General features: G+C 51.2%; 5 protein-coding genes across 5 annotated transcripts; 2 read left to right on the top strand and 3 right to left on the bottom strand.

The window, feature by feature from the left end:
- Positions 1-82: 82 nt before the first annotated feature.
- On the bottom strand, positions 83-1,788 carry N7498_003165 (glycosyl hydrolase family 79 C-terminal domain-containing protein; the record flags this gene model as incomplete). Its single annotated transcript, XM_058450227.1, has 6 exons — positions 83-531; positions 578-703; positions 757-1,119; positions 1,191-1,438; positions 1,491-1,610; positions 1,655-1,788. 6 exons carry the CDS (start codon positions 1,786-1,788, stop codon positions 83-85), a joined length of 1,440 nt encoding a protein of 479 aa, XP_058309689.1.
- A 729-nt stretch (positions 1,789-2,517) lies between these two features.
- On the bottom strand, positions 2,518-3,000 carry N7498_003164 (uncharacterized protein; the record flags this gene model as incomplete). The annotated part of the gene is made up of 3 exons (XM_058450226.1): positions 2,518-2,691; positions 2,753-2,802; positions 2,871-3,000. The coding sequence occupies 3 exons, from the start codon at positions 2,998-3,000 to the stop codon at positions 2,518-2,520; spliced, it is 354 nt and encodes a 117-aa protein (XP_058309688.1).
- Positions 3,001-3,192: 192 nt separating this feature from the next.
- N7498_003163 (fumarylacetoacetate hydrolase family protein) lies at positions 3,193-4,291 on the top strand (the record flags this gene model as incomplete). Its single annotated transcript, XM_058450225.1, has 5 exons — positions 3,193-3,220; positions 3,268-3,506; positions 3,565-3,880; positions 3,934-4,030; positions 4,087-4,291. The coding sequence occupies 5 exons, from the start codon at positions 3,193-3,195 to the stop codon at positions 4,289-4,291; spliced, it is 885 nt and encodes a 294-aa protein (XP_058309687.1).
- Positions 4,292-5,515: 1,224 nt separating this feature from the next.
- On the bottom strand, positions 5,516-7,237 carry N7498_003162 (uncharacterized protein; the record flags this gene model as incomplete). The annotated part of the gene is made up of 4 exons (XM_058450224.1): positions 5,516-5,654; positions 5,707-6,383; positions 6,434-6,928; positions 6,980-7,237. The coding sequence occupies 4 exons, from the start codon at positions 7,235-7,237 to the stop codon at positions 5,516-5,518; spliced, it is 1,569 nt and encodes a 522-aa protein (XP_058309686.1).
- An 858-nt stretch (positions 7,238-8,095) lies between these two features.
- On the top strand, positions 8,096-10,494 carry N7498_003161 (uncharacterized protein; the record flags this gene model as incomplete). Its single annotated transcript, XM_058450223.1, has 4 exons — positions 8,096-8,188; positions 8,253-8,268; positions 8,343-8,863; positions 8,956-10,494. The coding sequence occupies 4 exons, from the start codon at positions 8,096-8,098 to the stop codon at positions 10,492-10,494; spliced, it is 2,169 nt and encodes a 722-aa protein (XP_058309685.1).
- Between the last annotated feature and the right edge of the window lie 1,141 nt (positions 10,495-11,635).

Genomic DNA, 11,635 nt, shown 5'->3' with positions numbered 1-11,635 from the left:
TCTCGGATCAGTGTCTCCCACTCTCTACATTCTTGGACAATAATTTCGCCGCGAGTCATTTTCTAGTGGGAAAGTGAACTGGTTAAATGTATACCAAAAGAGCCTCAGAGGCCGCGAGGGTGAAGGTAGCCTTTCCAGCAGACACGATCACAGTTTCCACACTCTCCGTGCCCTCGATAGCGCAAGTTCCATTGGCAAATGTCTGTCCAGCAACGGTCGGATTTTCACCTTGATCAACCCGAGATGTGGCGTAAAGGGCGGTCAGTCGTTTAGCAGTAACGCTGGAAGAATACAGACCTGACAAAGTGTATGTCTGCGAGGTTCGCGTACCATTGGTAGCGGTATAATAGTCTGAGTTATAGAGAAGAGCCCTAACAGGAGTCCCGGACTTGTAAATGGCGTAGGCAGCGTAGGGAGTATCTTGGCTGTCCAAAGGCGCAATTTGGTCGGCATTGGCCAACGCCATGGTGGCGAAATAAGCACCGTAATAAGGGGAGCCCATATCGTAGCGGCCCCACCAGCAATATTGGCCTGGAGAGTTAGACTCTGGTCATGCAAAACTTTCCTAGTCACTCACAGTTTCCAATTGTTCCCTGATGGAAGTAGAGGGCATCTGTCCCCAAGAGAAGAGTCTGCATCACATAATCCAAAATCCAGAGCCCTGCGCCAAACGTTGGGCTAATACCACCGCCGCCATCAGTTGCTAGAATGAAACTTAGTACATCGCCCAAGAGGTGGTGGTAGATGGAGACGTACCAGAATTGGTTTCTCCAAAGATGTGTGGCTTGCCCTTGGCAGCAGCAGCAGAAATTTCGGCAGCATAGGGCTCAATCTGAGTCGCAATCTCGCTATGGCCCATGAGAGCAGCCAGATTGTAAGTCCCAGAAGACTGAGGATAGTTGTGAGAGCAATAATCCTTGACGTAGTCATTTGCACTACCCTCTTTCGCGGTAAGGCCAACTATACTCATCGGAGAAGTGCCAAAGTAGACTCCTGCTGAGATGAGGTCTGACGTAGATAAATTCCCGCAGACAGCCTCTTGCCAAGTCACCTGGGAGGCCTCGTCCGCTGCAGCTGTCCAGGGCTCTCCTTGGGCAATGGGATCACTTGCAACATAAACTTTAGATTCTCAGTTAGGGTTTCATTCATCAATCATATGGGTGAAATCGGAAAGGCCCGTGGAAACTTACAGTTGGGTTCGTTTCCAAGTTCAATGGAGTATAGGTTGTCCACCCGGCCCTTGGCAAAGAGCGCCGCAGAAATGGTGTTGGAGATGTTATCCAAACGACGATTTAGTCCAATGATAACCTCTCCCGCATACGTTGCCGCCAAGGAAATAAAAGAAGGGCCATAGGTCAGGGATTCGGGGGCATCGGCGGTGCTGGCCACGGTGTAAGTGACAGCTTCCGCCGATGACGCATTGTAAGTCGCACGGTCCCTGCGTGAAATAAGTATGGAAGTTCGTGCCGTCAAGTGATTCTTGTACACACTGAGTTGTGCCCCCAATTCTCATAGGTGGCCATGTTCCTGTCAAGTCCTTCATGTTTTGTAGACATGCTAAAGTTGATGGAACATCTTGAATGTACTCGGGGAAGGCAAAGAATTCCAGTCTATACTATGAGCAATGTATTATTCATTGGCGTTGGATACTTACGATATACCAACTGGAGCTGCAGAAAGCTGCGCACTGGAATTCGACGGTGGGGATGTCGGGATGTTAAAGCTCAGTCCGGAGACGAAAGCGGCCAGGCCCAAGAGCAACGCTGAGATGGGGAGACGGGCAGTCATGACCTTCTGATTTTCAAAATATGGCTCACTTTGGTAGCAAAACTGAAGAGATTGGTCGCCATTGCTGTTTCAGGATTTCCCTCTTAAGTATAGAGAATTTCAATCCAATTTGGTCCGTGCAGAAAACGGACCGGGAAACCCCACATTACTGCAACCCATCTCGGCCCCTGGTCCTGCTTTTCCCGCAAATGACAATTTCCCCGAATGATTAGCCTAATTATTAGCGGCTATCTTCCTATGTCCTGGGAAAGTGTGGGTAGGTACTGATCGGGGGTCGGCATACGAACAGGGTCGGCTATTGACGGGCTGCATTAACCCGAACGTCTGCATCATGAGACCTTGACCGCGTGCTTTTTCGATTGAACTCAATATCAATAGTCGAGCATTGAGACTAAAGATTCGATGATTTGATGCAGGGTGCCCTCTGGGCTTACTTGGTCTTGAGACTCTATGGATACGAGATGAGCCATGGCATGGCTTATCGTTGCTTCACTTAATTGGATTCTTGCTGACCCACACGAATCTAACAACTGAGCTATTCCAGTACTCTCTCCGAATGTTGACCAGCATCCGCCCCGGGCTTAAAGCTGTCGTTTTTCGGAGGGAAAATTCCCGATCGGGTGATTCAAGAGCGAATTCATACACCCTATACAAGTCTTGATCATAACATGGTATTTCGGATCATATATGAAGGTATATACATCTGAAGTGGCATTGTGCATTGTCCATCTAGCTGTCCAGCAGCGGGGGCACCTTCTCGCAGAGGTACTCGACGATGGCATCGGGACCGCGCTCGACCTGCAGGCCCTCGGGGATGGCGTGCAGCTTGATGCTGGGATTGACAGACCGGGCTATGTCGTGAATCTGCTTGGCCTGCTCGTCGGACCACATGGAGGCGCTGAACTATGATGCTATTAGAGCCTAGTTCTCGATCATTCAGACTCGGATATCCCGAGTGACTTACCAGCACGTCCGGCATGTGCTCCTTGACCTTGGGCTCGACCTCTTCGATCTCTGTATGGGAATTAGTTTTGTTTTGTTTTTCTTTCTTTCTTTTTTCCAATTATTTGTAGAATACTTACTCTCGCAGTTGTCGACGTGGAGGATGGTGTAGCGGTCGCTGAGCGCCTCCGCAACGCGACCGATGAGGCGCTTGGCACGCTCGGGCGCAGTGTTAACGGTGACGAGACGGAAGGGGCCCTTGGGAGACATGGTGAACGATGAGGATTGCAGCAAAAAGGCGATATCGGGGGAGCTTTGTTGGTTTTATTGTCGCGTTTCGGCGTTGCCACCGATTCCCCACATTGTGGGAGCGCCCCTCCGGCTTATCCAGCGACGGGGTAGACATATTCCGGGCATAAAGACCGCGTCTCCTGCTCTCCCCTCACTCATACATCATTCACCATGTCTAAAATTGCGTCTACATTTTCGCGTATGTTGTATTCTATATTACCATGAACTGAAAACTGACAGCGCCAGGCCTGGTGCGCTTCGTGCCCAAGTCGAGCCCCGCCAAGGTTCTGATCGGAGAGCCCGTCGATCCCCAGCTGGATATCGGATTGGCCGTGTACCAGGGCAAGGAAGTCTCCGTGCGTCCTTTCTCGGGCTCGTCAGTCCTGAATCCAGGTACCGCGACGGGCTTGACGGAGACGATCGAGCGCATTCTGTCCCCTCTGGCCCAGTCCGAGGTCGGATCGATCCGATGCATTGGTCTGAACGTGAGTGATTCATTGCAATGGCGAAGATGTCAGTAGGATGTTGATATATGTTCAAAAGTATGTCTCGCACGCCAAAGAGATGTCTCTCGCTATCCCGGACGTGCCGACCCTGTTCATCAAGCCAAGCACCGCGCTGGCTGATCCATTCCCCGCACCGACTGTTCTGCCTAAGATCACTCAGCAGGATGGCACAGGTGACTACGAGTCCGAGATGGTCATTGTTATCGGCAAGGATGCCAAGGACGTGCCCGAGTCCGAGGCCCTTGACTATGTTCTGGGCTACACTGCCGCCAACGATGTATCCAGTCGCACTTCTCAGATGAACCAGAGCCAGTGGTGCTTCTCCAAGGGCTTTGATGGCTCATGCCCAATTGGTATGTTTCCAGTGTACTTCCCGGGTTAAGATGGAAGCTTACACAATTTGCAGGACCCGTCCTTGTTTCTGCGGCCCTGGTGCCCGATGCCAGCAAGTTTCAGATCCGCGGTTTGAAGAGCGGACGTGTCATGCAGGACTGCCCCTTGACGTAAGTATAGGCCACGGCATTTGACTGTACTAAGAAACTAATTACAATTGCTCAAGTGACCTGATCTTCAGCGTCCCGCAGCTGGTCAGCTTCCTTTCCCAAGGCACTACTCTGCCCGCCGGTACCATCATTCTCACCGGCACCCCGCCCGGTGTTGGTGCTGCTAAGAAGCCCCAGGAGTTCATTAAGGCCGGAGATGAGTTTGCCGTGGAGCTGCTCCCGCACGTCGGAACTCTCATCAACAAGATTGAAAACCAATGATACGATCCATGATATGAGCGATTGATCCAGCGAGGTTGAAATTGTATATAAATGTGTGATTTGATAGACCGAGTAATATACTTGGAAAACAATAAATATACTTCAAACACTGACAGCTGTCATTGACTATATCTAAATTTTGCGCATTATGTAGCGGTTGATGCCGATCGCTGAAAATGCCACACACCGTTGGTATACGCCACGGAGTACACCACATCCCGCTACTCAATTCTGTTCTCGTGAGCATTAATTTCATTTCAAAATGCCCTCATGCCATCAAGCAGTGGGTAACACGAAACAAACAGCGGCCATGATTCATCGAGCTGTGGAGAAATATACCTGGCGCTTCTACCAATCAAGGAGTAAAACGGGATATGACTTTTTCCGCAGCGGAGTAAATCTCTTCCACGATATCCTGTTTTAATGACTCGAGCATCAAAGTATGTACCAAGAAAAAGCGACATTGAGCGTTATGCGGAAATGGTATATCATATTTCAACTCCTTCGTGCCGTTATAGAAAGATTCCATAGTCAAAGCCTGTCGTAGTTGATAAAAACATCCCGAAAGACTACAGCGACCCTTCTCTACAAAGAAGTTTCTCCCAACCAAGAAAGTCTCATTAAAATTGCCTCTAAATCCCAAGATCAGGAGCCGACGGTTTGACCGCTGCGCTAATGTGCATTTTCGGATCTTGGCACAGAGCTACCGCAGTCGGCCCGTCAGTTTAAAAGATGACATTCTGCGGCTTTTCGTTTACGCCGATGAGTTTTTGTTAGCTGATTTATATATCCGCTCTGCTTTTTCTGCTTTCTTTTTACTTTCTTGATCTTTGATTTTCTTTCGCCCTTGAATTCTGTTCTTGCACGTTATCGGCTTCTTGGTTGTGGGTGTGAATACAATGTTGCCCAGGCAGGCTCTATGCTTGGTCTGCACCACCGGGGCCGCACTGATTGGGCCAATGGCTTTTCGTACACCCAAAAGAATTCTCTTGTTAAAAAGTTGAACATACATTACTCATGCATTGATCTATATACAGTCACGGAAACCTGGGCCTCGGGCCGCGTCCGATACCGAGTCTAATCTATACCCCTCCCAATACCGAGTCTATACGGCCGAGTCTATACGATTCTATACTTCCAACCACTCGTCTAAAAAGTCAAGACGCTCGATACGGTGCGCTGATTCAACCATGCCAGACATCAAGCCGAGCAAATGCCTGTCCTTTACTCCCCGTCCTGCTGACGCCAAAACCGACCCCGCCACTGAAGGAAGATTGTAGGAATTACGCTGGCGCCAACAATGAGCGCCGCTCCGATGCCTGCACTCGGGGCGACTCCGACATTTGTGAACATAGGTGTAAACCTAAACAACGCGGTTAGCTACACTTCGGGAGACACACGAGGAGGGAACATACCAGAAGGGTCCGATGAATCCCCAAATCTGCCGGACAAAGGTGATGAACACACCAATGCTGCCAGCCTCGTGGGGGAAGCAGTCTATGGCATAAGTCATCATCACGGTCGTGACCAGCTGGCTTCCGACCGCTCCGATGGCCGTGCCGATGATGGGGGACACGTTCCAGTGGCCGGAGGCTGATTCTTGCGTACAGACGAGGAAGACAATCACGCCGATGATTGAAAAGGCAAAACCGAAGTAGCTGAGCCAGAGTCGGAATTCGGGCTCTGCGTTGCGGCCCAAACGCTTTCCTCGCCGACTCATCCACAAGTCGGACAGAACACCACCCATCTGCTCGCCGATCACAGATCCGATGATTAGACCCAGGAACTGTAGACCCAGCTGCTCTGCGTTCAACCCGAACTTTTCCTGCAGTAGTTGTGGAACTTCGACAGTCGCGAGGATATTGCCGAACAAAAAGACCATCGCATATGCAATGGCGGGGATTACAATGGATGGATGGCGGGCCATGGTCAGGGGGTGCACGAACTCGTACGCGGTCATAGGAGTTGGATCAATCCGACGTAGCGACAGATATTCGGTCTTCCAGTTGGCAACCGGACGGTCGACACCGCTCCCTACGAAGCGAGTCTCCGGTCCAAGGAACAGATACAGGATAAACTGACCACCATTGATCTACGCAACAAATCAGCATGATAGAACTAAAAGGTGGGGAAAGTACTAACCATGGCTAGGATCCAGAAGATCCAGTGATAACCGGCACGATACGTGACGAAGCCAAAGATGAACGGGCCAGTCGGCACGCCCAGGGTGATCATCAAAGTCCAGACACCCATATACTTCGCTCTATCCTTCTTAAAGGTCGTCTCCATCACGACCGCACTTCCAATGGCCGAAGCAGGCGAGATGAAAAAGGCCACCAGGGCCCGACAGGCCGCGAGCGATGCATAAGTGGTGCTCTTGGCACAGCCGATGTTACACACCAGACTGCAAATCAAGGAAAGCAGGAAGATGGGCCGACGTCCGAAGCGGTTGGACAGCGGCTTCCAAAACAGGGGGGCACCACCCAAGATGGCAATTTGCAAACTGGTGAGGTAACTCGCCTGTTGCAACCCGCAACCCAGCTCTGCGGCGATGTCGGCAAAGGCGGGGATGATGCCAGCCGCGGTAAATGTGCCCATGCAGGCGTGGAAGGCTACGAGGATGAGATTGGCCATTTTCTGTTTCGTCGATCAGTTTTGTTCGGGAATCAGAGAGAGAAGTTAACGTACCTTCCATTCAGGCCAGTTATAAGGGTCTGCCGGGCCCATTCCGGGGATGGGATCGAGGTTCAAGGTACCATGTCGCTCGAGAAGATAGTCTCTGTGGGCTTTGGGGAGACGAGCCGCCAGTGATTCCTCATAGGTGGCTGCTCGTCCAGCGCCTGCAGACTCGACCAGATCAATATCGGTCTTTGAGCCGTAATTCTCGATCTGTTCGGTTTGTTCTACCGCCCTAGAGGAGGCCGGTTGCAATTCGAGGGATGTCATGGCCGACTCCCGATGGTGATAAAAAATTTATACCGGAGTTTGAATGTCCGTGGAGACAAAGTTGGATGACTACAATGAAGGAAGAAATAGGGTAATGGGAATAAAAAGGACCTGTAGTTGCCAGGGTGAAGACGAGACGAAAACCAGTCAAAAACAGTTGACGTGCCAAAAGCCGACGGTGAGTGAGAATAGCGGAGAACATGCTGGGGTAAATTTTGCTCGGCTCCGTCGGCTGAGCCTGGAGATGCGGAGGACTTCACGGCCCACCGGTCGGTGGATTTTGCTTCTCGGCTTCAGCGAGTCACAACGTTCATTCCCGTGGTTTGAATGTCATGCAGGTTAGTCCACGCTTAGATCTGGCATTTAAAGACGGCAGCCCGAGCCCCGTCCGTGTCCTTGCGGCATCTCCACTGCCGAAGAAGTACCGACCTGGACAGTCCAGTGCCGATGTTCCCCATATCTTCATATCTCGACTCCGGCATGACTCCGGCATGACTCCAGGATCCCCGGGTTTGCTCGGTGTGCGGCATGGGTGCGAAAGTGAGGCGATGACTCGTATAATAGGCAACGTTTGGATCGACACAAACAAGCCGTGATTGCTCTGATTGTGGGACGCGCATAGTAGGGAGACGGCCATTGGTGCAAGCGGATGGAAAATCATTTAGTAGAACAACGTTGAATGGTGGAGGCAAAACCTTGCGGCCACACACTTTCCCTTCAACCACCACAGGCCCAACAATAATGAAAAAAGTATGAGAATATCTCGGTCGTCGTAAGCCCCACGATGGTCAAAAGGGTGCCACACCCCACAATCCTCCTCTCCACACTTTTACCGTCTTGCATCCTCCCACGATTACGATGGCGACGGATATCATGACGCCCTCTGCAGGGGTCAAGAAACTAGTGTGTCGTGTGTGTCCAAAGGCATTCACGAAAGCCGAGCATCTACGAGTGAGTGTCGATGTCCCCACGATTGCGACACTGTGTAAGGAGTGAGCACTAACGGATTACATAGAGGCATGAACGTTGCCGTAAGTACCCTGCTGTTCTCTTCCATGGCCCCTCGGGTTAACCCGCGCCGTTGGCTGATAGGAACTATCTCCAGATACCGGATCCAAACCATACGTCTGTAAGGAGTGTCGCCGGCCATTTGCCAGGCAGGATGCTCTCACACGCCATGGGAAGCTACACTTACGTGACATGAATGCAAAGGGTGGCCCTTCTCCGGCCTCAATACCCCCCGTGTCATTAGATTCCATTCCTTCGTGGGATACCAGCAGTGCTTCCACGACAGCCCAGGTTTCAACATCGGCCACTAGTCACTCCTGGGAGGAGTCGACGTCTAACCAACATTCTAACATGCACAATGTTGCCTCCGATTTGGACTTTGCGCTTATCTGGCCAGACTCGGAGGATCTCTTCCAGAGTCTCATGTCGTCCGATACGGCGGACCAGTGGCAGGTGCCCTTGGGGACACTCCCTTTCCCACCCGTTGTGCAGGATGTCAACGGAACGAACTATGGATCTCCCAATTCATTTGATGATCGGAGTTCTTCCGTGGGCGCAATCCCTTTCGGGGAAGGCCACCAAGCCGTGCGCGGCATGACGGAAATGGTGACCAGTTCGGTGAGTTGATGCTCCTGTCTGCATGCTTGTTGGAAAAGGACTTCCAATTTTCCTCGGGAGAAGATACTTGCGCTAACATCTGTATTTGACAGTCTTCAAGTGTTACAGCCGCTGTCAAGGCCTCGTCGATCACATCTGTCTTTCTCGATGAATGTCTGCACATGTTCTTCGTCCGCTTTATTCCTACCTTCCCCATCTTGCACCGAGCCACCTTCGTTTTCCGGGAATGCTCCCATGCATTGCTGCTCAATGCCATTGCCATCGGGTCCTTGTACCTCGGACCTAGTGACTCTGTCGCAAAGGGCGAAGCTCTCTGGCGGCTCGCACACACTGCCGTCGCTACTTCGTGGCAGTCTTTCATCACCCACAACGGTCCCCACGATGCTTGCAAAGGGGTACAACTTATGATTACAGCCCTACTAGGCCAGGTCTACGGCGCACTATCTAAGAACCGAGCGATTCGTACAACAAGCCAAGTCTTCCGTCCGCTTGGCTTCTTCTGGGCTCGCCATTGTGGCATGTACGACAGTGAGCCCTACTCGATGGAGAACCTCCCTTCCACGGATGCACCCGCTACAGAGAAAGACCGTCAGTGGCGCATCTGGTCCGCACGGGAAATCCAACAACGTGCTCTGTTGGCGTACTATGTACTCGATGGCCTCGTCGGTCAAATGTCTGGCGATGGGGCTTCTGCCCAGCATGTTTCCAACCCGTTGAGCCTTCCCAGCAGTGAGGCTGCCTTTGATGCTAACACTGCCGATGAGTGGCTCGCACACATGTACTCCCAAAAGCCTGATCAATCTTCCTTCCGCGTAGTCTTCCGATCGTTGTTCCCGCCAATTGGGAATTTTCGCGCCTTGGATTATCAGTTCTCGGCATTTGCTCTTCGTGTGGTGCTCGAAGGCCTCCAGTCTCTGATCTCGGACTGCGATGACCACGAGCTCGCAGTTGGTGTGCCTAGTCGATCAGATGTGCGAAGAGCACTAGCGCAGGTTTATGAGACCATCTCCATGAGCGTACATTTTTCAGCCGCTGAGCGATTGGAAATCTTGTTGCGCTGGCACACAGTATGCTTGGACATCATGATAAACTCCACTGTCCTTTCCCGCCACGTCTGCTCTCGCTACAATCTCCCACAGCATGTCTCCGGGGGCTGCCGAACTGTTCAGCCAGGCTTTGACATTGTGGAATGGGCCAGTAGCAAGGATGCTCGGCGTGCGGTACTACACGCCGTCGCCATCCAAGACATTGTCGAGCAGTTGCCTCGTGGTCGCGCCCATGTTGTGCACATGCCGAGCTCGCTGTTTGCCGCAGCCACAATCTACGTTGTCTTTTCTCTTGCCGGCATGGCTACCGTTAACCTACCCCGCCCGATTATCTGGCAGGACGCTGTGCTATCCCATTCGGACCTCCATCTCGGCCATGACGAAATCAGGCCACCTTCTGGAGAGACTCGGCGTTTCGTGGAGACGGAAGAAGGGATCACGTCTAGCCCGCCAGGTGGCGCTGTTCGCAATCTGCTATACGAGCTCAACTCGATGCAGAAGCTCTTCCGCTGCCTTTCTTCGCAATGGGGGATTGCTCGGGATATGGAGGACATTGTTGCGCAGTGGATACAACTCTGTCATTAGAGGCTGAGTAGGACTCCGACTTAGGTGGGCTGCTGGGCGCTGGATGGACTGGTCTTTGGTAGTATTTTGTATCATGTGGTTTGCTCGCTGTATATAATGAGACATGAAAAAGAACAACTTTTATTAGGATCAATTAGGTGATTCAAACCAAGTCAAGGGTTAGCGAGACGAATAGAAATATAGTATGGTGTCTTCCCCCGCTCTAGGAAGGCCAATAGAGACTAGAACATTTAGGTTTTTGGCGCAACTAATGCAACATAGCTAGGCGTGATGTCTTCTATGATCCCAGAATTTGTTATAAAAAGACGCTTAGCTAACCACCATAGCTACTATTTTTAATCCTAAATCTTCGTCTGCCTCTCTCTCTCCTACCCTCACTTAGCCATCCTTTAGCCTTCTGGTTATTACTTAGCAATGATGCTTTCACTTAGCGTTTGATTTATCGTATACCTCCTTGTGTGCCATAGTATATAATGCACGGTATTATGTGAATGCCTGGCAATGTGTAACGTAATTTAATGCTGAATAGGCGAGTACATAATTGAGGTTTAAATAGATTGACTGGGCAGTCAAACTCTTCCTTCTCTTCCACCCCGTGCCGGTAGCGAGCCTCCTCGCCCCCCTCAAGTAAGTGGTTGTTTCATCTTGAGCTCCATGACTACGCCTCAATGAAGAAGCGTTAGATACCCTAGTCAACCACCTCATGAATACGCATTAACTAATAACAGTTATGGTGCAACCATTGCCAGCGGCCAGGGCACGATGTCCGTGACTGCCATGTTTTGGCGCGCTTAACGGCGTTTGCCAACAGTGTCTCCGCCCTCCCCCCCCCCAAAGTAAGAGACACATCATTTATGATGATTCCAGAACAATGGATTAACTTGAGGATTAATATAGCGACACCCGGGGGTCAAAAAGACCCGCCGCGGAACCGCGCTGGGAAGGGGAAGAAGGGTATATTATGTATCCCATCCAATTCAAGCAGTGGACCTAGTTGCGTTTTGGAGAGCGATATACTAACATACTATGAGTATGGGATGATCTGAAACATAATAGTTCAGCCTCCTAACATTTTGGGGCTGAGAGTGAACAAGCCCCCGGTCCACGATGATGCATGGGCGAGAAGAACCACGATGTTTGA

The sequence above is a fragment of the Penicillium cinerascens genome (assembly GCF_028974065.1).
Source record: "Penicillium cinerascens strain IBT 15544 chromosome Unknown contig_24_segment0_segment0, whole genome shotgun sequence".
In the NCBI taxonomy this organism is placed as follows: Eukaryota; Fungi; Ascomycota; class Eurotiomycetes; order Eurotiales; family Aspergillaceae; genus Penicillium; species Penicillium cinerascens.
The sequence above is the reverse complement of the archived record's forward strand: the minus strand, read 5'-3'. Positions and strand labels throughout refer to the sequence as shown.